Source organism: Vanessa tameamea, chromosome 30 (assembly GCF_037043105.1).
Source record: "Vanessa tameamea isolate UH-Manoa-2023 chromosome 30, ilVanTame1 primary haplotype, whole genome shotgun sequence".
NCBI classification, from domain to species: Eukaryota; Metazoa; Arthropoda; class Insecta; order Lepidoptera; family Nymphalidae; genus Vanessa; species Vanessa tameamea.
Window position 1 is genome coordinate 5,533,302 of NC_087338.1, and position 26,953 is coordinate 5,560,254.

General features: G+C 35.2%; 1 protein-coding gene across 1 annotated transcript; it reads right to left on the reverse strand.

The window, feature by feature from the left end:
* LOC113391751 (lysosomal alpha-mannosidase-like) lies at positions 1–26,799 on the reverse strand. The gene is made up of 29 exons (XM_064219949.1): positions 26,722–26,799; positions 24,692–24,794; positions 23,339–23,420; positions 22,461–22,646; positions 21,734–21,858; positions 21,174–21,254; positions 20,005–20,141; positions 19,634–19,767; positions 16,038–16,158; positions 15,170–15,277; positions 12,553–12,655; positions 11,340–11,430; positions 10,820–10,910; positions 10,015–10,132; positions 8,854–9,011; positions 8,323–8,397; positions 7,808–7,975; positions 7,280–7,431; positions 6,366–6,487; positions 5,591–5,742; positions 4,946–5,072; positions 4,161–4,288; positions 3,561–3,675; positions 3,301–3,457; positions 2,806–2,906; positions 1,918–2,373; positions 1,180–1,518; positions 606–729; positions 1–140 (listed from the first exon to the last, which is right to left on the reverse strand). Exons 1-29 carry the CDS (start codon positions 26,797–26,799, stop codon positions 5–7), a joined length of 4,068 nt encoding a protein of 1,355 aa, XP_064076019.1. The 3' UTR covers positions 1–4.
* Between the last annotated feature and the right edge of the window lie 154 nt (positions 26,800–26,953).

The following is a 26,953-nucleotide window of genomic DNA, read 5'->3' on the forward strand; positions in this document are numbered from 1 at the left end:
AGTATTATAAAGTATAATCTTTCTTTCTCTCAAACATTACGATGAAAGTCCTTATTTGCGTCGGGCGCAGCGTAATGATGTAGTCTTGCTCGGCTTGCTCGGTTTGCTCGGCACTTTGTTCAGGCTGGTATTCGATTGCTCTTAAATTAACATTACAAATTAAAACTAAATTTAAAGCTTATGTTGAAATTAAAGAAAAAAAGTTTAATATTATATTTAAACCGCCTGCATCAATACCTTGTAACGTGATACATTAAAAAAAGCGTGCGATTGCCTGTCACAGACGCTACGGTTTGGCGCGAAAATTGGGTGCTCGGACATGCTATTTCTGAGTCAAAGAAAATGTGCAGTTTTATTTGTTTTATTATTTATTTTAAGTAATTAATGTTATCGTTGACAGTTATAAGCGAATTCTTTTTAAAAATTAATTGTCACTTCTGGTCTGTTAGACTATAGTAATTCGGGTGCTAAACTGTCTTCAAAAAGTTATACGTCTTTTGAATTGCACTTTGTAATATTAAGTTTATAGACAGGCTGTTAAGTAGGATGTTATAAATGCGAAAGTAAGTGTTACTTGATGTTTTAACGTTATTACAAGGCGGTACCGTTTTCTCCGTCTGTTGTAGTCATCTTCATCGTCGCCGGTATTGGTCGACTGTTCTTCTTGGGAATCTTCTTCGTAATCGCTTTCTTGTCTTTTATTTCGATTTCTTTCACCGCGTCTAACACCTGGGAATAATTGCAATAATGGACGTCAGTAAACATCAAAAAGCAGCAATATTTTCACTGCATTGCAATCAATTGCACTGTTTTCTCTTGATGATTAATGATTTCATATAAAATATTATATTATGTTAATCTAAACCAAAATAAAATTATTGACACAGTATTTTCTAATTTACTCGGTAACTCCCAAGAAATAAGTAACTCTTCGCTCGAGGAGAAGACTATTTTACAACGTACAATTATGTTACAGTTACAGTGCGAGCTAGAATACATATGATTTGCAGAATTACAGTCGACAACAGACAGGTTTGTGCACAGCGATGTCAATACCGAACACGCGAGTTTTAAACAAAAATAGAACGCACGATCTTTTAAGAGCCACGTATCCGGTCATCTTATATCCTAACATTGGTTTAACACAAATATTGAATAAGTTACATGTAAATGACTTACCTCTTCTAGGGTATAAATCTGCGTTATAGTCTAATCTTCTATAACCAACTCCATTTCTCACTTTGTGACTCCCACAGTGCTCTGTGTTTCTGTCTTCAGCTTCCTCTCCACTATTATATCTCCTGTTTACAATAAAGTAGGGCATTCCTCCAGCTAGTCTTTTTTTATTACTTTTAGCTATGAATTTATAAGAATGATCCTTTTTAATTCTTCTGTTGTTTCTTTTCATAGACAATTCTGAACTTCGTTCATAAAGTTTTTGTGTGTGTATTCGGTTTTTGGTTCTGTAATACATATCGTACATTGATTTGGTTACGCCGTCCCCGTACTCTTCAATATCTGTGAACGGAACAGTAAATATATTTATATTTTCCTACTTCCCAAAATTAATACTTCCTTTTTTGGGTAATAAGTATCGGAGATTTTGGATCCAAGCCCTGCACTACTGAGTCTTCACGTAAATTTTGTGTTGGAGAAAACATCATGGGGGAACCTGGATTTTCCCAAGTTAATTGAGTAGAGGAAAAGAGGGCTTAACTTCTACTTACGACAAGGGTCTGTTCATAACATCAGCTCATATATTTAGATGTAGCTTACTCACTTTACAATTTGTAGCCAAGTATTCAGCAGCATTCTCTTTGTAAATTTTTTATCTATCTTAGCGTGAGACTGAGAATCACTAGTTCCCAATCGAGAAATTATTCACTTTTTCCAAATTTTACACGAGATATTACTTACTTGAAACATCGTCTTGTTTGTAAGCCTTATTTCTGTTGCGATTCCTTTTCTTGAAAAATCGTCTATCACTTAACAATAAATCATCTTCAGACGAAACATTGTCGATCTCTTTACTGTCTCCGTAAATAAATTTTCTAGGTATTTTTGATGTAAGGAAGCTTAATTTTGGTAGACCAGTCGTAAATAATTTTGATCTTGATAATGCTTTGTAATGTTTTAGTACATTGGGTCGAATAGTTCTACTATCGAAGGACAATATAGTGTTGTTCGATTCTTTGACTATTTTTGCGTAAGTTGTCAAATTTAAGTCTTGGATATTGTCAATTATATTTTCTGTACTATTTATCGCTCTTCTTCGTCTGTTAGCAAAACCTCGTTTCACTTTTGATTGGTTTTGTTTAATATTATTTTGATTTGACGTTTTCTTTCGGAAATAATCTTCTTCTGAATAATGTTCTATAAGAAAATATATTCAATTAATGGTAAAATTATTTAGATATAGGAAAATACATATATGATTACTCAAATCTCTTTGGATGTAGGCAAATTTTTTTTTTAATCTCACTGGCAAAAGTAATTGTTGTCCCACATACTCGCCGGTCCCAGCGGTATCCTCTCTGTCTATTCGACGGGAATCACGCTTTCGCGTGCTACCGTGACGAGGCATTTTTAAACCTGACTTAAGAGCGAATAGAATGTATCCAACAATAATTATATTTGAATAGTGAGTTTTATATATAGAGACATGAAGGTACTACAGTTCTATTTATAAAGCGTTTACTAAAACAATAAGAAACGTGAAAATATGTTTCGTATATACAAAGTAGTGTCGTATTATTGGTTTTCTGTTGGTTCCTATTTTAACTAACATATTATTTCACTTCTTACCAGAGTCTTTGACTTCGGTTTGTTTGCTAAATTTGTAATCTTCAGCGTAGTCGGGATTGTCTTCTGGTAAGATGCCATCATCACCACCGTTGTAAACGTATCTGTAATATATTTTATGTAAATATACTTTGTGATACTCTATTCCCAAATTTTCAAAGTATTACAATAATTAACATATAAGGTCGCTGATCACGTGTTCAATTCCCATGTTTGAAAAATTCTCAGAAGCAGAAGACTTAGATTGGAAACTTAGATTGGAGGCCCCTATAGTCGCCAATGGGGTCTATCATATGGGGACCGTATATGGCACACCATCGGGTCATCACGGTTGTATGCATAAGAGCTCCCGCGTCGCCGTTCAAAGCGTCGAAGGGGGTGCCGCTGGTTTTTTAATGGGTATTTCTGCACATAAATTAGTTTTACCAGAGATAAAAGGGTATTCCTTCAGCATCAAATTATTTCTCGATTGATTATCATAATTACAACAGCACAGACCTGGTACTCCAATCCATCTGTCTTGCATCCTGTAACCATTGATTAGCAGCCAGGGTTGTTTCTTGGATAGCTTTGATCGGGTGTAGCAATAACTTGTGAATATTGACTGTTATGTGACCATCGTGATCAATTTGTTCGTTATCTAAATTATTGGGGCCTAAAAACGATATAATTTCAAAGACATAATTACTTCAAATGACATATTTATCATACATTTGAAGAGAAGTTTTCTTAAAGTAACATTATAAATATAAACTCACCATGACCCTTCTCTAAGGTGTTTTCTAATCGCAGGAGAACGGAACCAGCTTTCCAAGGTTCCAACGTTAGGATGTGTATGTGTCGAGGGAGTCCGTGAATACGCAGCGCTGAAAACTAAAAAATAGATTTAAATATTTTATTTTTTTTATTTTAGCATTTGACATTGCTTGGCATTAAGTCCATGTGATTGTAGGTCAGCTTTACCATACACTGAAATGCCAAGTATTGCTGTTTGATGGTACCAGAGATGATGAGTTAAAGATACTGGCTACTAATTGGAGCTAGCTCTACAATCCTCATCTTAAGAAGAAATTAGGCTTCAGCCCAGCAGCGGATGTTAGTAAAAGTGAAATCCAGGGTGCAGGGTGTTGGGTGTGCAAAAAATCCTGGTGCCACCCATGTCGCCTCACTGATGATGGTCAAGTCTTGGAATATAAGTATGTCGCTTTTGAAGGTCTCTTAAATTATTTTTGGGCTGAGGAAATTTTGCCAGAAGACTGCTTGCATCCGGACGCTTGTTAAGCTTAAGATGGGGCTGTGAAGTCCAATTATGATCTTTGAGACCTTTTGTAGAAAAATAGAAACGGATAAAACCTTACTCTTTTATTTCTGACATTCTGCCATTTTCTCCTGCTGATTTTTTCTCCTGAAGTCATGAACAGCCAGGGCTCCAACGTCCACTTCCTTGCTAACTGTGTTGCTCGTTCGGCGAACGATAAGCCTTCAACTGTAAATAACAAGTAATAAATACGTGAATATCGAATTTGCTTATAACTTGGAGCCAAGACCTAAATCGATCGTAAGCGAAGATCACACAGGCATCACTGACATCACACCAGCTTAATTTACGCATACAATACTTCTCATGTTCGATAGTGAACTATAATATCGTAAGGAAATTTGAATGTATTCAATAAAATCTGAGCAGTATATTTTTCCACTCTAAGCTCCAAATGTTTATTTTTTTAGGATGGTAGTTTTACCAGTATTATAAGGTTTTGGTTGTTTTTTAGTTTATGCCCACGGTTTCGCTCGCGTGTGAGAGGAGGAGAAAAGAGGGGTTGCAGGTGATAGACCTATGTACTATTCCAGGCTATGATTTATGTCTGTGTTGAATTTAATTCAGAGTCGTTCCTCCCTTCTAACGTGATTGAGTCACTAACATCCATACACCCAAACTTTCAGAATTATATTATTCATAGAAGTGTAATAGATCTACTGTTACACTTCTATGAATAGTTATATTTTGCACAGATTTACAGTTTGGTTAATATAAAAAATTGGGATTTCCTAATAACAATACGTGAATTAAAATACTCACTATTTTAAAATTAAAGTCTAAATCTGTATATAATATTTCTTTTTAGTTAATTCTCATATTTACCTTCTTGTTTATGGTTACCGAAAAATATTTTATGTTTCCCTTTCACGACTAATCCTACACCGAACGCTTCTTCGTTCAGAGTTTCTTCAAGACCAAAGCCATCGTCTGTTAGCAGTCTTCTGTGCACCTGAACAATTTTGGTTAAATCAAAAATCTATGTTTTTTGCCACATCCTTGGTTTAATATTACCGTTTAAAAAAGTAACCAATACTTTTATTTATAATTTATTCTGTATCACCTGAATCTAGATCCGATATTTTATATAAATTAAATGCTAGATTTTTTCATGCTATTACATAATACTCTTCAAGATCTACCTTAAAATCACATTGAAAAATCGTAGAATCGTATCGAAAAAACTAGAGCACCTATTCCCCTCCTGCCTCTATCAAAGTCATCCAAATTAGATATACATGCATACATTTTGAAATCAATAAGAGCAATCTAAACTTAACTTTCTAGATTCGCCTACTGACGTTTTTAGTTACATTAAAACTAATTTTCGCGTAAGCAAACAGAACTTTCATTAAAAAGCAAAATTAACTAAGATAAATTAAACGGGTACATCAGACAGACCAAATATATTAATAGATTAAATTATAGTTATTATTGTAATACTACAATTATTGTTACTATAAATATTACCATTAACTCAAGTTCTCCTTCGTTATACGACGTCGCTGCCTGCGTTCGGTCTGTCAGTATGCACAGACCCGCGCTGCTATTCACGCTTTGCAGGCAAATCCGTGAGGTCACTGGGTATTGGCAAGCTGGTACCGCCTTCTTTTGTAGATGACCTGGTTAGTTAAAACCAAAAGTAATCCAATGCAAAATATTGCTCAGTTTCGGTTGTGAACCCAGGGGAGATTGCAAATTTATACACTGCATATCACCTAGACTGGGTGTGTTGCGTGGGGTACCAGAGAAATTCCCTGGCGGTGATTGTGGGCAGAGACGACTCACTGCCAAGCATCATCAACGCTATGGTAGTCTCAGTAGGGAAACTTGCTGGTCGGAAATGAAATTCTGCGAAAAGGTCATTTCACAGAAGAAAGCCGCCGAGCGGGAGCGGGAGGAGGACGCCGCTGCAGACCCTTTTCACCAAGAAAGACCGGGGAGGAAGAATAAGCGTTTTGCGCACCTTTTTTCCCCGCTGTAATCTTCGCCGGAATTAGTAGGGGATAGGGGATTTATCTTTAACTCGGGAACTCTTCAAGCTTGGAGGCCCGCAAAGGTTTTGTTGTGATTATTCCAATGTCCTAGGGAGCACTAGGTGTCTCTCCCTTCATTTCATGTAGTGGATACGCGTAAAACGTTTTTCCAGAGAGAAAAAAGAAGAAAAAATACAGGGGGCTTCTAGAAACCATCAATTACCTTTTTGGTTTGCTAGATCAACGAAAGCTACTTGTAGCTAACTTACTAGTGGATTCGTTCCAACAAGTTCTTTTCATCATTTGTCTCCCATTGGAGTCGGTGTAGAAGAAGCCATTGTTGCTGATATTGGTGTTGAAGATTGTCACGACTTCTTTGCCCAAATCAGTTCTAGATAAAAAAAATATTAAATGTAAACTTCCTAAGCGAAAGAAAATTGATTTGTCAATCACCGACACACAGATTCCAATCGGATGCTATATTAAGCACAGCCAACAAAATCAAAATATTCTTTATTTACGTAGACTTTGCACATGTCCGTGGGCGGTGGTAGTCACTTTCCATCAGGTGAGCCTCCTGCTCGTTTGCCAACTATCACATAAAAAAGACTCATAACAGCATTTTCTAATCGTCACGATACAATGTTGAATTAAATGTAAAACTAGCATCGGTTCGGAAAGAAGATCCTACCGACAAGAGCCGACAAAAAAGTGCGTAGTAACTTTTCCACCATTTTAATTCCAGAGTATGTCAGTAAAGTACAATTATTTTCTGGCTCTCTCAGCCTTCAAATCGGCACACAACGATACTTAGTTTTGCTGTTTGGCGGTAGAATATCTGATGAGCGGGTGGTACCCAGACGGGTTTGTACAAAGCTCTTCCACTAAGTAAATTTCGGATAGGCATTTCCAAAATTGACATAGTCCTTGTCGAGAAGAACCGGCCAGAAATTGAGTAGCGACTCTTTTCTTACATATCATCTTGTATGTACATGCGCTTAATTTTTTTTAAAAGATCAAGTTAAAAATAATAAATATATAAAATAATACCAGGCCCCAAGGAAGAAGTAGTTCTCGATTAATATATCTTTATTTATATTACACCACTGTTCCACTTTAACTTACAAGTTACGACTATAAGTTCATTAAAACTATTCATATCCAATACTGAGAATACTTTTACCCAATCGGAACTGGTCCTATGATCCACTCCACTTCGACGAACTCCTCTCCTCGGTAAAGGCGAATGATCTGCGTGATCCAATCGCTGAAACGTTGCCTGATCTCCTTGACCAGCGTCCCTCGTATTGTATGGTAAGATACTTTGTCTGTAACCTTAAGAATTAAAGAATCTTAGGATATGTATCTTCCAAAACACGAGTAAGTAACAATATATTCATAGACTATATTTTTCTAGGCATGGGAGTGTTCCCAGAATACTATCGAGATTCTTTCTCCATAAAAATATCTAATATCGCTGTTTATTGATCACCTGAAATCTGGTAGTGAGGTCATTGCCGTGGTCCAGCTCATGAACTATTTCTGGTCATGTGTAAATCTGACATGACCCGTCCCCCCTGATTATGAAAGTAAGGCAATAATGGATGCACCTGTGTTTGTTACTTTAATGTGTCTTGCGTAGTTATTTGATCTTCCTTAATATTGACTAACGTGGTCGAAATAGGTCACGATGACATCAAATAATACTTACAGGTGTCGGTCTGTCCTTTCCAGGTCTAAAGCTGTACGCTCCGGACTGCAATGTTTGCTGACTTTGGCTGTAGTAGTACCAGTTCTGACTGATGAGTATTTTGATTCCTTCGATATGCTGAATAGACTCCAAGAGGCCAGAAGTTTTATTTACGTTTACTTTGATATACTGTAATATAATTTTTTGATATATACTAATATTATAATTGCGATAGAAAGTCTGTCTGTCCGTCTGTCTGTTGCAAACACGCCAAAACCATTCAACCAAATTTGATGAAATTTCGTGTGAAGCAAGCTTGAATTACAGGGAAAAACAAGCTACTTTTATATCCATATAATTTTATATCCCGGGCGACCACAAGTTCAATATATATATTTGTAGAGTTAAGTACCTCAAGTCTCTATTACAAATATACATATGACTTACATAACATATAAAAACAATAAATAATAACTTAAATATCTACTGGAAATAAGTTTTCTTCCAACGTTAAGTGCGTTATATAAATGAATTACCTCATTCGAAATAAATGACGTAAGTTCCTGTTCCGTTTCTTGGTTTTGAGATTTTTTTACAAATTGTCCTTCTGCCTGAAAATCATATACAAAATATACATTATTCACTTTTGAATCGACATTTCACAAATTTTATATGGTACATTAAATACTTCTGTTTTGTTTTACTGAACGGATTCGACAAGAATCCTGTGTTGTAACTAGGTACTAGACCTACCCTTAAACGCCTAAGAGCGGTTTTTTGAACTATATTTTAAATAAGTGCGTTCGTAAGCATTATAGGTGTATATTTTGTGTGTGTGTATGTCTTTAGTTTATTTTGATCTTCCTATGGCACTATTAAAATTATTGTTAACCAGGCTAAAAATGAAAATCGTAACAAAAAACCTAAGATTTTTTTTTCAAAAAAACAAAATATGTTTTTGTAACCTTACATCATTTTACTCGAATACCCAATATATGTTAAATAGAACCAAATTTCAGATAAGCGCTTCGAAGTCATTCCTGAATGGGTAGAAATATTTGTCTCACCAACTGATCTCGTATCGGTGCAATGAGATACGCTGTGTATCCCAGTGGTGGGATATTCTCAGCTTCGAAGCACACTTCTTGTATGCTGTTAGAAGTACGTCCTGGCATATTGATGATTGCAGTTGGCAGCGGTACCAGCTGGTATTCCACTTCCTCGTCTGCAAAAATAATACAATTTACATTACTCGGTGATAGGGCTTTGTGCAAGCCCGTCTGGGTAGGTACCATCTACTCATCAGATATTCTACTGCCAAATAGCAGTACTCAGAATTGTTGTATTCCGGTTTGAAAGATGATTGAGCCAGTGTATCTAGACATAAGGGGCATAACGTATTCGTTTCCAAGGTTGGTGGCGCATTGTCGATGGTAGGAATGGTCAATATTTCTTACAGTCACATTGTGATGATAACTTATCGTCAGGTGGCTCATTTGCTCGTCCACCTTTCTATATCATAAAAGAGACTATCTTGTTAATCTGGCTGACTTATAAAGCATTTTTCAGGCTTCCAGGACGAATCTTAAAACCGGTTAGGAAATCCTCTAGTATTCCGAAGTTTGGTAGTGTTGCCATTATCACATAGGAAGCAGGAAAATTCTTTGATTTTAAACCTGACCGTACTCCAGTAGTCTTGGACAACCAGAGTAACCGAAAGGGAGAATACCCCTGTGATATATATATACAAACTGGTACACTATAAAATTTCCTCCACAATTGATATATATTTTTACCCATAATACGATAGCCACGTTTGGCCGTTGTCTTGCCTGATGTAAAGCATCGACACGGTCTACGATGTAGCACGCTTGCCTAGAAGATACCTGTTAACTCTAGATTTGAAAACCAACGTTGTACCTATCGGGAAATACAGACTCAGGCATTGGATGTTAAAAATTGACCGAGACGGCTTCGGTGTTAATCTACCCTCAAATATGAACACATTGTAATGTATTCCGGTTGGACGAATAAAGGACTAAGTGATCTGGGATAAGGGATAGAAAATATTAGTTCTCTTGATTGGTTGTTAGACTTTGTTGATAATGTTAAAATTTTGTTGATATAAGACTTAAGTTCCTATAGTTGTGGTGACCATCTTGTAGACTGCCAAGTAATGTGTCATTGTGCCTTAAATTTTATGACATGTAATATTATTTCATACGTACCGTTGTAATCCCTGATGGAATAATGCAGGGCGATGGCCGGAAGTCGTACGTGAAAGTAGGCCTTCACGCTGAGTGGGTTATATACTATCAGTAGTATTGATTCTTGGGTTTCCGTGAACTGAAAAATTTAGATCTTGTTTATGGAGGTATTGACTATTTTTACAAAAATATCTGTCTGAGTATGTAGAATGGAATAATAGTGGCTTTCAAATCATTTTTTAATTCATCCGGTGTATCTGGTTGCTTTGTGTTTGATGATTTGTGTGTGTGTGTGATCTCCATTGAAAAATTTAAGTACGACAAGGAATGTCTGTAACGAATGTCTGTAAATTTGTTTGTATTTTTTTTCAATTGTGTTCTCAGGTAAGTGATGTAACTGTCTTTATGAGAATAAATAATCTTTAAACCTAAGCCCGAAGCCGAGAATACATATCAGTTGTCGTAAGTATTCAACTTTTGGATGTCGCGAGAACCCACTAAAGGTCACCTTCCCTTCAACATAGGTCACCTGTGAGCTTATTAGCAGAAGATTCAAATGGAGAGTGGGGAAACTGGTGGCTGTAATATCCATTAAAAATCAGCGGTCCACAATCCACCCGTCTCTTGGGGGTGAGCATCATCACAGGATCGCTTGCACATGCTACCGTGACGCCCCGACATCTTGTTTTGTTAAACAACACTGGGTCGGCTCCGTCTTCATCAAACACAGTGAGATGAAGAGAGCAGCACGTTAACATGACCTCTTTCTCCTTAACAGACGAGGAGGTTTTCGTTCAGCATTGGAATTAATAACCAAAAAACTCACTCTGCACTGGCTCATGTTAAGTTGATGACATATTATGAACTGTTGGCTGTTCTTCGGTCTCCTGCTCCCTCCCCAAGTCGGTGTCAAAATACTACAAAACACATAAACGAGTTAACGTTATTACTAATAATGTTGATTAGAAACATTCATATTATAATAAATTATGAGAACTATTTTTTGAAATACTAACTGAAAAAAACTACTAAGCTAATGTATTATTTAAATTTGTACCAGAAGACGCGTCACGAAGTACGTTTCAGTATAATATGAAGTATCAGAGATGCAATAAGGGAAACAAAACTTTGATGCTGCGATTATTTATGACTGGAGGAGCGCCTGATGATTTTAAATAGCAACACGAAGCGCTCATGTATAACTTACAAGTTAATTTTAAGTTCAATTTTTATATTATCTTATCGGCGTTCAGTTAATACACGTTTTTTAAGTTTTCCAAATTCCCCTGTTTTATTTCGCCAAGCTAGTTAGCCCACTTACACTAACAATGTCAAAAATAACTCACCTTAAATAATTCGACACTCTCTTCGAGCAAGCTTCAATAGCCTCGGATAACAGTCTTATGAAATCATTTGTCACGTGCTGTTGACTTGTTCCTGAAATATAAATAAAAACATATTTACAAAAACAAACATGCACACCACTAAAGATTTTATTACACTAGTAACTTAAAATAAAGAAGTAAACTCTAAAATTAAATATTATAATTTTAAACTAGCATAAACATAAAGTAAGATCTCGGCTAAGTGCAGTGTACACCGGTTTTCATGGGCACGCCACTCCGAGGTCAGGGGATTCCCGTACCGTCGTTACTTCTGATTTCCATAACACAAGTGCTTTAGCTACTTACATTGGGATCAGAGTAATGGTTGTTTTGATGATGTTGTCGAATTGTAATCCTCTAAAAATATAAATAAAAATACCAACAAAACCTTTGACAGTGTTACTTACTCAGAGCATGTATAATGGTTTGTTATAGCTAAAACAAACTCTTTGTATGTTAAAAAAATGTTCTATGAATAAATTACATTACATTAACAGCCTGTAAATTTCCCACTGCTGGGCTAAGGCCTCCTCTCCCTTTGAGGAGAAGGTTTGGAGCATATCCACCACGCTGCTCCAATGCGGGTTGGTGGAATATAAATGTGGCAGAATTGCGTTGAAATTAGACACATGCAGGTTTCCTCACGATGTTTTCCTTCACCGCCGAGCGCGAGATGAATTATAAACACAAATTAAGCACATGTAAATTCAGTGGTGCTTGCCTGGGTTTGAACCCGCAATCATCGGTTAAGATGCACGCGTCCTAACCGCTAGGCCATCTCGGCTCCTTATGAATAAATAATTAAATATGTATTAAAAAACACTCAAAGAAATAAATTAACAAAGTTGAGAATTATTAAGTAAATGACAAGAAATAAAACTAGAATCAAAAAATCCGTGAGAATTAAAACATTAACAAAAAATAATTTAAAGGAATATTATACCGTATATGATAGAGGGAGACAAAGAATAATAGATGGGGAGAGAAAGAGAGGGGGCATGATTTTTCATTACGTGCGATTTCTGTCAGTTCTACTGTTAGCCGCGTGAAAGAACTCCGTTGCAAAATGATTACATTTTAGGGAAAATATTGTAAAAGTCTTAGTATCTAAAAAAAGCAGTTGAATTAAATGATATTTAATCCAGAAATTAGAGTATTATGAAATGATTTCGACCTGTAATTGCGTCGTGGTGTAACGCTAACCCGACGGCGTGTCTCAACAGATGGAGTTCGTACGAGTCGCCCATTCGAGATAGAACCGTCAATTGTTTTACAACCTGAAACATTTAACATTACAGATATATATATAAGAGTTAATAGCGCAATGGGTTACGGACCGCCTAGCGATGTAAAAAGTCGCAGGATCGAACCTAACCCCTGGTATTGTCGTCCCCACTCCTAACACAAGTGAAAGTCAAAGTCAAAGTCAAAGTCAAAAATCTTTATTCAATATAGAAGTGTTTACACTTGCTTATTGATTGTCAAAAATCTACCACCGGTTCGGAATTTAGCACCTCGGACCTGAGAAGAACCGGCGAAAGAAACTCAGCGGGATATATATATATATATATATATATATTTTAACCATTATTATGTACAATGATAATTATATTTTAGTTATTTGAAGCAGCCTGGAGGCGATCATTTCATTCCCAAGGTGTGCAGTCAACTAAAAAGTCATTAGTGTTGTAATATCCTTTAGCACACAAACGCTCTTTAACGATTCTTTTGAATTTTATAATTGAATAATTTTGAACGTTTTCTGGGATCCTTTTGTAAAAACGTATACATTGCCCCAAAAAAGAGTTACTAACCCTGTGTAATCGGGTACTTGGAGTAACAAGTTTATTCTTGTTCCTAGTGTTAATAGAATGTACGTCACAATTTCTGGGAAAATCGTTTATGTTTTTGCGTACATACATAACATTATCAAAAACAAATTGAGAAGCGACAGTCATTATTTTAATTTCTTTAAATTTATCTCTTAACGAATCTTTTGAGCCCAGGTTATAAATTGCACGAATAGCCCTCTTCTGCAGTACAAAAATAGTATTAATGTCAGTTGCATTACCCCAGAGTAGGATGCCATACGACATTATACTGTGGAAATAACTGAAGTACACAAGGCGAGCCGTATCCACATCAGTCAAAAGTCTAATTTTTTTACCGCATAGGCTGCAGAGCTGAGTCTATTCGCCAACTTATTTATATGGGGGCCCCATTGGAGCTTAGAGTCTATTGTCATACCAAGGAACTCTGTTGATTCTAAAACATCTAATGCTTCCCTGTTTAAGCGTACACTCGTTTTGACACATCTTACATTGGGAGTAGTGAATTTAATACATTTAGTCTTTTTACTATTTAACATTAAATTATTAACACTAAACCAATTTACTATTTCAGAGAGAGTATTGTTCACATCGTCATATATTGAAAGACTACTTTTTATTTTAAAAATTAAAGAAGTATCATCAGCAAACAATACTATCTCGAGTTTATCACCTAGGAGATGTGGCAGGTCATTTATATAAACAAGGTAGAGAAATGGTCCAAGAATTGATCCTTGAGGGACCCCCACAGTAACTGGAGACCCGGGAGATCTCTTTCCATTTACATCAACCCTCTGAATCCGATTGCTCAGATACGAAATTAGAAGACTGAGTGCAGTGTCCCTAATTCCATAATTACGTAGCTTCCTGACCAAAGCTTAAAAGGAGGGGTAAATAGGAATATATTTTAGTAGTAATTCCTTAATTGATTTAGGGCATTGCTATTATCCATGAGGTTAATTTATGGTTATAGTTCATCTCGTGCTGATAAAAGAAGTACATTAATTATACGAATGTATATTTTAATTTCAAAATGTTCATTAAGTTTTCAAAATCTTTAGTAATGTATGTTAAGTATCAATAAATAAATTTTTTAATTGCAAGATTTAAAAAGTTGCAGAATCGATGGAGTCAGGGTCTCAGGCTGTTATCGTCTCCACATTTAACACAAACTTTAACCTTAAATGGGACATTGCTAATATTCTTTTAAAAGAAAAGGCAAACACATAGACACTAGTACGTGTTATGTTAATTTAAGGGAAGTCACCAGTTCCTATAACAAATTTATCTGGTTCAGGAATAAGTGTATAATTACTTTACAATGATATTTGCATTTGACCTTGTTTTACGTAAGTGTATAATTACTTTTCAATATTATGTATATTCACAGTAACATTTTTAAAAAAATATTTAAATAAATTAAAAAATATATATTGGTAAAGAAGATATATTATTCAATACAAGATTATGCAGATGATAAAAAAGCGTGGAGTTAATACTTGTTGACTTCCAGGCAGGATATATTATATACATAGGTATATAATTTTATTTAACTAACATAACTTTTTATTTTTAAATTTTGAAAATGAGTAACTAGTGAGTTTCTTGCCGGTTCTTCTCGGTAGAATCTGCATTCCGAACCGGTTGTAGCTTCACTTAATATGGTTTTGTAAAATGACATGGTCGATTCAACATGATTCGATTCAACAGTACTTGTAAAAGCCTACTTGAATAAAGTATATTTTGATTTTGATTGAATAAAGTTTAATTATTTCTTTTACCGTACTATGTCTCGTACTATGTGTAAAGTTCATTGAAAACATCGTGAGAAAACCTTCACGTGTCAAATAAAATACCGCCCTATTTTGTATCACAACTGTTACCAGTCTACTGAAGCGAGTTTTATCGTTTTTTCCTGTCTGAATACAAGAGGTGTGAAATACGTTTAGAATGTAAAAATACCTGCAAAAATACATGTGCCCTTTTTATCAAGTACTTAAAACTTGGTCTGGAAGTGTAGAAGCCAGTCCAGTAGGTGTTTGCGTCGCTGGCATATGGCAGGTGATCTGCCTAAACGATAAAAAAATACATTTAATTCTTCAGGAATATCCCAATTGTTTTGTTAAAGTGGTAATTGTCTGTTTTAAATATTTGTCAGTTTATCAGTGTTCTTTATATATATAGGGTCTACGTGATATTACATTTATATATTGTATTGTAATACATACAGAACGGAGAACATACTTGGTTGAAGTGATTTTTGCAAGATTTTTTGGGTAGGTACTACTTATTCATCATATATTTTACTTCACAACAGTATAAGTTTTGTGCTGGTCCTATTTGAACTTAGTATAGCTTTGTTCTGATTTGAAGGGCGAGTTAGCAAGTGTAATTACAGGCACAAGGGATATAACGCCTTAGTTCTCAAGGTCGGTGACACAATGGCGATGTAAGGAATGGTTTACATTTTTTTCAGCAGAAACGTCAAGTGGCACATAGGCCGCATACCTGCTACAATAAATGACAAATAATAACCAATTATAGATGACAAAAGCCTTCTGGCTGTGGTGTCAGCGGTGGTAGCTTCACTTAATATAGTTTGTAAAATGACGATTTAAAAGTGCTTGCAAAAACCTACTCGAATAAAATATATTTTGATTTGATTTAATTTTGATGGATCGAGAAGCAACAATCTCAAGTTTAATTACTTTTAATGTATAAATAATTATAATTACGCCATAGTTTCTGTAACTAGTCTTAATTATTTGAAAAAAAAAATTGAATACACGTAAATTTAGGTCTTGGTTGATGTGACCAGATGCCAAGTTACCTTTTCGGTGTGGAGCGCCTTATCCCTCCTTCCGTACAAGTAAACAGACTTCAAATAACAAGATGGTGTCGAATAAAATATATTAACATCGGACATATTCGCTGGATGTGTGGACACGTGGCTGTGAAAAGTTAAATCAGTTAAGGTTGATATTTTGATGTACAAATTCTATTGGTACATCGTGGATAAGACTGATTCGTATAACGTCGTACACCAGGCTATAATATATTCGTTGAAATGTATTATTATAAGTCTAGATATAAAAATATATACAGTTTATCTTTTATATTTCTTATAATTATAACTTTATAAGATAAGTTTCCATCGAGTTTATCGTATCCCTGCACGAAATTGTTATCTGGAACTCACTTTCCGAACGCACCCGTAAACGTCAAAGATGGCCGCTCGTTGAACTACCGTGTCATTGAATTTAATGGATTTAATATCGAAATATCTCGATTAAACGAATTTTGCAGAAATGTGGATAGGTTTCGATCGGGTATCGTAGACCTGCACGAAATTATGAATATATTCATAATTTCGTTTTCTATAGAAAAGAGACGTCATGTTAAACAAAATAGCTTTTGCTGTATTAAGAATCAAATAACAGACAATGAAAAAAATTAACAATGTTTGAAAATAACGAAATGGCAATGACAAAATTGTTAAAAAAAAAAAAAACAGTTTTTTATATCTCCATTATGACATTTTACAAATTCTATGAATGTATTTCAATTCACAATCGTTTATTTTATTTAACTTATATTTTGACAGAAAACTTGCATTTACACTGTTTTTCTATTATTTCATTATTTTTATTTGATTAATTAACTTTTTATAATTATCGTTTTTAAAATGTTGACTTGTATTTCAATTTTCAAGTTATTTTAGAGCACCTATGAAAAAGTCGGCAATTACCCAATTACTTATTACGAGTTTGGTTTACTGTGTATTTTTGTTGTACTACCTGTTGGTGTTGCCAAATAAATAAATAATTTTGGATAAAACTTATGTTATTATTATGGGCACCATGCGGAGGAATGAGGAACATATTGTGAGGAAGGTCTTGAGCATAAACCTATGGATATAGAGGAAGGGGACGACCAATGAAAAGATGGACGGATTGTGTGAAAGATGATATGGCTGGAAAGAATATTACTTGTGAGAGGACGCCCTACAGAGAAGTATGGAAGAAGACATGCTGCGCCGATCCCAAGTAAATTGGGATAAGGGCAGAAGGATGATGATGATGGATAAACCTTATATAATAGAAAGAAACAGACAGAAAGAGAGGTAAAAATTCAAGTGTCGCCTGGTGGCTTAACGCTCGTGAAGATACGTGAAGATTTCATTCCAAACACTCCAATGTACGCCGAGCAAATGAACTTCGTTACAAAAATATCTTAAATTACTGCACTCCATATCTGCCGAACTTCCCGTGTCGGTAATATTATTTTTTATCTTTAAATAATTTTAATTCTAGTGTATTCACTGAAGCGTGACGTTTTGGCTCACTGACCGCTTCAGATAATTCGCTGAAAATTGTACGAGGTGCACTTCCTTCCTAGATTTTTTTGCTTTTAATTTTTCGTGACATTTAATTCAAAATAATAACTGATTGCTATAAATACAAATAGTTTATATTAAATCTATGTAATATATTTATATATCGTTATAATTTTTAGGTACGTGTATATTTAATTGATCTCCTAAACGACTGGACCGATTTTGATGATTTCTTCTATAAGTATCTTATGGGGTGGGTTGATTGTGCCCTAAGTGGTAGATTGGATCCGCTTGTGGCACTGTAATCGGTTGGGAGTGGTGACTTTAATTCAACAGTGTAACATGTCGATTCTATTTATAATCACCCTTACATAGTCGGGTATTCAACCTGTATATAATAAAATGTATGAGTACTCAATTATTATATAACTTGTATAACAATATGCTCCAAACTGTGCAAAATTTCTAAATTAATATGCAAGATCTGAACAAATTTTATGACATTTGAATGGTGTTTCTGGATAATTTAAATGTAGATTTATACCAAAACGAACTGGCAAGAGATTCCTGACTGGAAATGTATTTTGCCAGTATTAAGTAAAGTTTTTGAAACAATCATGCTAAATCAATTGTTGTTATACTTTAACTCGAATAAGCTATTGCATTCTCAACAGTTCGGTTTTACTAAAGGTCGCTCGACTACTGATGCGGGTATAGCATTTGTTGAGCACATTTATGATGCGTGGGAGAAGTCACAAAATGCTATTGGAGTTTTTTGTGACTTATCAAAAGCTTTCGATTGCGTTGGGCATGATATTCTTCTAGAAAAACTTAAATTTTATGGAATCAAGGGCATTAAAATTCATTTCCTCCTACCTTAATGAAAGAGTTTTGAAGGTTGTTGTTAACGGTGCAAAATCAAATGGCGCTCTGGCGCAAATGAGTGTACCACAGGGTTCAATTTTAGGACCTCTCCTGTTCTTAATATATGTAAATGATTTACCTTATTTTGTAAATAAGACTTGCGACATTGTCCTGTTTGCAGATGATACATCCCTTGTTTTTAAACTCGACAGAAAAATAAACAACTATGACGTTGTAAGCAGTGCTCTGTCGCGGGTTCTTGGTTGGTTTGACATAAATAATTTGGTACTAAATACAAAAAAGACTAAATATATTTTGTTTTCTCTGCCAAATGTCAAATCAAATTCTTCTGCCGTCATTTTGAATAATGAAAGGCTTGAGTTTGTTCAGTCGACGAGTTATCCCTAGACAGGGATAACCCTTGACTCCAAACTTCAGTGGGGCACCCATTTGTATGCCCTAGCAGGGAAACTAAGAAGTGCCATTTATGCAATAAAAACAATAAGAAAACTCACGGACATGAGTACTGCTAGACTAGTTTATTTTAGTAATTTTCACAGTCTTATGTCATATGGAATGTTGTTATGGGGTAATGCAGCAGATATTGAAATAGTATTTATTCTGCAGAAAAGAGATAGCAGAAATATTTACAATATTAGCTCTAGGACATCATTACGCGAAAAATTTAAAGAAATAGGTGTATTAACGGCTGCTTCACAATATATTTATGATAATATAATGTTTATATAGAAGAATATACAAAAGTATTCCATAAAAGCTGATGTACATACTATTAATACAAGAAATAAGAATAAACTTGTAACCCCTACTTTCTGTTTGCATACGGCACAGAGAATGTTTTTGGGCAATGGTATACGCATATATAATAAGATACCGGGAAATGTAACCAATTTACCATTTACGAAATTTAAAAAGTTTATTAAGACTAAATTAATTAATAAATCTTATTATTCCTTAAAAGAGTACTTTTTAGAAAAAAAACCCCTGGATTTAGGCTCGGGCTCCATCACAGGACACTAATTATTGTAAAAAAACAGTATTGTAAATTTGTTTATTTGAAAACAGTAACTATGCGAGTTTCTTGCCGTTTCTTCTCGCTGGAGGCTGCTTTCCAAAACGGTGGTAGTATTTAAATATCGACGATTCAAAAACGCTTCGTTCGAATAAAATTGATTTGTTTTGATTTGATTTGATTCCATACTTACTTTATCAATTTGTCAATATTAATGAACCAGTTGGCAGCGCTCTGGTAGGTGAAATCTCCCCCCATTGTCACGATGATGTTGTCATGGTCGTAGTATTTGGCCTGACGTTCGACTTGCGAGATGAAATCATTCACCTGTAGATATGGTTTCAATTTACGACTAACATTGGATCTTACTAGCTGTACGTACATACAAGGGTACATTTTTGTGTAGAAAATCGTAAGTGTGATTTAATGGAAAAATGATGACACCACACCGAGCAGTCACGAAGGAGAACCTTTACATGGAGTTTGTGCTACCCCTATTGACACGATTAATTGCATATTATACTTATTTGTAGCTACGGTTTGAAGTTATTCAAATGAACTTACTCGTTTATCAGCATTGTAGACTTTGCTATCAGGATCTTCGACGATCGGTTCGTCGCTGCAGAGGAAGTCGAAACAGAAGCCGTCCGGTGCGTTGTATAGATTGAACAGCGCATGCGTTATTATGTCAGACATTTTACCTTTATGAAGTAACCTTTTATTAGTAGGAAGGCTGGTTATATCTGTCCTTATTAATAAGGGCATCGTCATGACTTTGCGCACAGAGCTGATACTAAAATAACAATTATAGAGAATAATGCCATTCCTGTAATGTCCGCGATAAAATGGACGCATAACTTTTATGCGTGTTGCCCAATTTACATTCCAGTTGAGTGGTCAAAATCAGCAGTGGAAAAATGTAAACGAACACTTGAATTTATTACAGTAAGCGTGCCAGTCACTGGCTAATAACTATAGAATGTGGAATAATGTAGACGATAAGGTTCAGATGAATACAGATAATGAATGAATTGGCGTAGAATTTACGATTAAATATTGGTACGATTCATATTTCCACTAAAGAATATCATTGGACTATACGATTTCGAACGTCACGTCAACTTCCAATAAATGTCTTAAGTTGCTTTTGAAGCAAAGTATACTTGACATTGAATTGATGCCATATGAATCGTTGAGAACTTGAATATTCTATACTCTATTCCAACCATAAGAGGAGAAAAGCCAAATAAACAACATCTTAATTAATCTATCATATTCACGATGGACTTGCGAAAAAGTGGCGTTTTGAACGTCGACGAAACGTAAATCGGAATTTTGGAAGTAAAATTAAAGTAAAAATAAGTAGTTAACTGTAATAGTATCATAAATGATTATCCAATATGGCTGAGTTATTAGCAAATCGCAATGCAATGCAATGTAATACGTAAATTTAAGATTTGTTTATCTTTATTCCTTCCTTAGGCCATATAACATTCATTATGGATATGTAGAATGCCGAGTTGATATCGATGAAGTTGTGATCGGAATTTTGGAAGCAACAGTAGGTAATAAAGATATATTAATCCAGAATGATTTGTAGTGCTCAATATAGCAGAGCCATTACCTAATTACATGGAATATATATATTTATTTAGATAATAATGCATAGTCACAACGTGCGTATAGTCTCAGGAGTTTTTGGAATTAGTTTTACTAATAATAGAAAAACTCACCGAGCACATCGCTGCCTCTCCAAATAAACTCCATTCGATCTTCCTCTAGCATTGTTTCTCTTTCTTTGTGTTCAACTCTACCTAGAAATTTAATCATCAATTTTGTAGAAAGTATATCAAACGTATCATATCTGATTAGTGTTATCGATAACAATATATTTGGTTTCTATGAATTTGAAGACTAAACTGTCCATAAAAAAAATTCTCTTCTGAAAATCTCAATCTTAGAGGTTACGACCCCACCATCTGCAGTTCTATGATATTTCCTAGACTTATGAACTTTCGAATCTTGAATTAGTAAAATTCATATTATATCCGCTTTTATGGTCACATTTAAGTCTATATTTGACTTGGTAATTTTTATCGTTTTTTCAAGAGGTCAATAGTCTTAGCAGAGTTTTGGTGCATTGTCAGAGCTCTATGGTGGAAAACTGTTACAGGAAATGTACAGTTTCATTTTGAAAAATGTATTTTGAACGATATTACCTGTGTCATCTCATTAAATCAATTCTAAAGTTTCATGAGAAGAGCAAATTGAATAATTTACAGAGTAAGGATACCTATAAAAAGACCATCGAAGCCCATTTCAGCGACCAAGGATGCGTGTTCCCGCGTGTGTCCATACGTGTCGATCTGCCACGCCGCCTTAGGTTTGCCGCATGGACCTAAAGTGTCATTTAGTTTTCTGAAAACGTATACATTATAACAGATGAATCTAAGTCGTAATCACTTATTTTTTTTTGGGCTGCCTAACTAGGTCTAGTAGCTAGATGTAAGGCCGAAGATCCCGATCTTCAAACCCCATGATGGGTGGATAAAAAGTTTTTGTCCTTATATGTTTTTTATACAATAATTCAAAGCTTGCCAGTCACATTTATGCCATTAACTATATCTGCAGTGACATTTTAGGTGCTTTATAGCTACGAAGTTACTAATTCATTTCGGACACTTTCCTTTGAATAATTTTGATCTTATAGGTAAAATATTTCCTAACTACAATAACAAGAGTCCAGATTCGTTCGATGTGATAAAAAGATACACGAATGCACTTTTATGGGCAAATGAATATTGCGGAGAAGCACATATATAACACACTTCCTCTGAGCCTTCACCGAAACAGGGCCTGTGCTAGCACGGGCTATATGCGAATTAGTAATTGATTTCTTAAAACAAGATATAGTACATATTAGGCTAAAGGAAATATATGTTAACTCCTGGGGATGAAATTTTATTTTAGAAAACATGGTGTTACAGAAATAGATCATCAGAAATCTTCTAGACAATTACCTGAGTCCCCATGTATACTGGTCCAAGAGTTGAAGATAGTCAATGGTAGCCTCATCAGCTTGCACCCAGCCACCACCCGCAAACTCTATCCGACCTTCCGCAACGAGTGATCTGAATGTGGCCCGAGTTGTTCCGCGCTGTTCCTTCCACCAACGCCAAAAGTATGCCGTTTCCGAGAAAGTGAATCTGAGAAGAAAACATCATCCAATATATTTTTCTAAACCATAAACACAATTATCATATTTCGATTACTCTAATATTAACAATTCGAAAGTAACTTTGTCTGTCTGTTGCTCGTTCACAGCCAAACCGTTAAACCCAATTTGGTAAAATTAGGTATGTAGCATGCTTGAACTCTAAAGATCATGCTTAAAACCTGACGTCAAAACCATAAAACGCTAGTGAAGTCGACAACTTGTTTTAAATAATCTAGTTCCTTTTACAAATACACTAATGGTATTATTAATTTTGGGTAGGCAGCACAAATATTTGGTGGTAGAGTTTTTGCACCCATTCATCAGATATTCGATACATAACATTACCCCATATTATCCGTTCCGGGACAAGGGACATAGCATTTTGTTAGTGTTGATCGCGTATTGGTTAGGTAAGAAATCATTGCAATTTCATACGGCGATATTAGCAGTGACCGCTTACCATATGGTGGGCGATTTGATCGCCCGCCTAGCTATTAAAAAAATGGGTAACCTAGTTCAAAGACCCGTACTAGAGCTATATCCAAACCAGTAATTCAACACCATCTGCGTGACTTTTTATCCGATGTTCCTTCATTATGCCGGTTACTCTATGTCAAATTTAATCACAACCTCTATGTTTAAGTGGCTTCAAACTGATAAACTTTCGCATTAGTTACTTACTTTCGTCTCTTGTCGTGAATCAGTTCAGACAAGACAGAGTGGTATATGAGTTGAACGTTCGCTGAGCTGACGCTGGTCTTGGCTGCGAAAACAAGGCAATTTTATCATTGAAATAAGCTCTTTTTTATGTAGACGTACGGGCGAATGGTCCATCTGATAAGTCATCATAATCAGCCTGTAAATTTCCCACTGCTGGGCTAAGGCCTCCTCTCTCGTTGAGGAGAAGGTATGGAGCATATTCCACTACGCTGCTCCAATGCGGGTTGGTGGAATACACATGTGGCAGAATTTCGTTGAAATTAGACACACGCAGGTTTCCTCACGATGTTTTCCTTCACCGCCGAGCACGAGATGAATTATAAACACAAATTAAGCACATGAAAATTCAGTGGTGCCTGCCTGGGTTTGAACCCGAAATCATCGGTTAAGATGCACGCGTTCTAACCACTGGGCCACCTCGGCTCTTATAAGTCATCACCAGCCATAAACATTAGCGCTGTAAGATTAACTATTCCTTACGTCAATAATGCGCTACCAACTTTGGGAGCTAAGATGTTATATCGCATTCACCCTACCAACCGAAACATAATAAGACTAAATATTGCTGTATAGCTGATGAATGTAGTACCCGCCCTGACGGCGCTACACAAAGTTCTATCGCCGAGAAAGTCATAGCTTATCCTTAATAACAGATACCAGCCTCTAAATACCACAGAGGCTTTACTTTTGAGGATGTTATGAGCTTGTAGCATCACATTAATTAGAATTGCTTCCTCGTGTTTTCGATCATTGACACGAGATGTTTTTTTTTGGATAGACGGATGGCCAAATGGCTCATCTGATGGTAAGTAGTGACCACCGCTCGTAGATAATGGGGCTGTAATAAATATTACCATTCTTTACACTGTCAAAGTGCCATGGGCGCTAAGATGTTATGCCTCTTGGGACTGTGGTGAGGTGACACTGGCTCACTCACCCTTCAAACCGAAACACAAAAATACTGAGTACTAAGTACTGCTAGTAAGATATAGATACCTATATATGCACAAAGTCATACCACCATGAAAGTATTATAAACACAAATTAAGTACTTGGAACTTAGTGAAGCTTACTCGAGTTTGCAAAATATTCTATCCAAATTCGTGAGTACCATTTGCTCTTAACCTTGTTTTATCTTTTTTTTTTATTAATATGAATGTATAACGAAGTACTATTTTCCTGGTTTGTTATTAAATATTACAAGCTCGATACATTATTTTATATTTAAAGCTTTTCCGGTTAGATTTTATCTGTTTTTATTAATGTGTTTTGTTACATAAAATTAATAGGCATGATTTAACAATGTTTCCTTACTGCCATAGTAATATTCATCGAAGGTCTTAACCCAACCAGCGTCCATGTGCGAGTGAGGGATCACATGGACGTTCAGAGCGCCATCTTTTGTCGGTGGACATTGCTGTTGGTAAAAGGAAAGGGCAATGTAGATTAATTTAAAACTAGCGGTGCCCGCGACTTCGTGTGCGTTTGGATTTAGCAATAATTCTAAAATAAAAGTAGCCTAAGTTATTCCTTATTACACCAGCTATCTGCCATTGAAAGTCCCGCCAAAATCGGTGCAGCCGGAACAAACAGACAGACAGACAAACACACAAAAATTTTAAAAAAACGTTATTTTAGTATACGTACCGTGTATACATATGCATTTAATAAAAAGCGGGTATTTTAATATTACAAACAGACACTCCAATCTTATTATATATATTATACGTCTAGAAAAATAATGGAAGTTTTTATTTATTTATTCAGAACATCTAACAGGAATGACAATAGTTATAATAATCAAATTAAATGTTTTTATTGAAGTAAACTTTACAATGAAGCGTTTTTGAATCGTCAATATTTAAATACTACCACCGTTTTGGAAAGCAGCCTCCAGCGAGAAGAAACGGCAAGAATCTCGCATAGTTGCTCTTTTCATATAAACAGATACTATTTTTCACAATTAGTGCCCTGTGATGGAACCCGAGTCTAAATCCAGGCGTTTTTTTCTAAAATGTATTATTTTAATGATTTATATAAAAAGTAATTTATTAAGATTTTTTTATTAATTTAGTTATAATAAACTTTTTAAAAATTTTAAATGATACAGGAAATAATATATACATATATATTATTTTGTATATCATTGAATTTAGTTTAATTATATATTAATAGACGAGTACGTATGTTAAAATGTGTTCACAGTTTACAGATTTTTTTTTTTAAATGTTAACTGCCAACGGTCAACTTGTCTACGTATTATTACAGTTAACTGATCACCAGTTTAGCAGAAGTTTTTTTCGTTACACAAAATTTGGACGAAGATATCTTCCAAAGTGTTCATACGTGTTAGAGTATAAAAGATAATTTTAATCTATATTAAATAACCAAGGTAACTAAAATCAAGGACAAAATATTTTTTATTCAAGTAGCCTCATAAAAGCACGATATTCGTTTCTGTAATAAGAGTTCATAGTTATTATTAACTTTGCCAATTAAAAAATTTAAAATTCATGTCAATATTGACGATCTCCGTAGTCGAGTAGTGTGTACACCGGTTTTCATAGGTACGCCACTCCGAGGTCCCGGGTTCGATTCCCGGCCGAGTCGAAAGTGTCGAAGAAGTCGAAAAGTTCATTAGTTTTCTATGTTGTCTTGGGTCTGGGTGTTTGTGGTACCGTCGTTACTTATGATTTCCATAACACAAGTGCTTTAGCTACTTACATTGGGGTCAGAGTAATGTATGTGATGTTGCCCAATATATTTCTTTTTATGGTATTGATTGGCGGACGAGCATATGGGCCACCTGATGGTAAGTGGTCACCACGGCCCATAGACAAAAGCGCTGTAAGAAATATTAACCATTCCTTACATCATCTATGCGCCACCAACCTTGGGAACTAAGATGTTATGTCCCTTGTGCCTGTGATTACACTGGCTCACGCACCCTTCTAACCGGAACACAACAATACAGTGTACTGTTATTGGGCGGTAGAATATCTGATGAGTGGGTGGTACCTACCCAGACGGGCTTGCACAAAGCCCTACCACCAAGAAATAATATTTATAAATAAGGCATATTACTCAATAAAATATTATATTATATAATAATTATATATTAATTATCTAAGCAGGATATATAAAACAATTCTAGTACTTTACTGATATACTCGATAATAAAAATACTGGAAAATAGTAACTATTGAGATTCCTGCCGGTTTTCGGTAGAATCTACTTTCCGAACCGGTTGTAGTTTAACATTTAATTAAACGCTGTATCATGACGATTCAAAAGTGCTTTTATAAAGTACGTTTATATTTTAATTTTTTTATTAAATACCTTACCTTGTAGCCACATTCCGCGTTTGTTTTGGTAAAAACACTTTTATTAATAAACGCTAATATAATAAAGTACTTCAACATTGTTAATAATTCAATGTTTTTAATATGTATCGACCAATTGATATTCTTAGATCAGTGATTCGTTTTCATTGATCATTTTAACAAATTGAGATCGATACAAAAAATATAAATTAAATTTTATGTATGTATAATGTTTTATACGAATCTGTCCGTC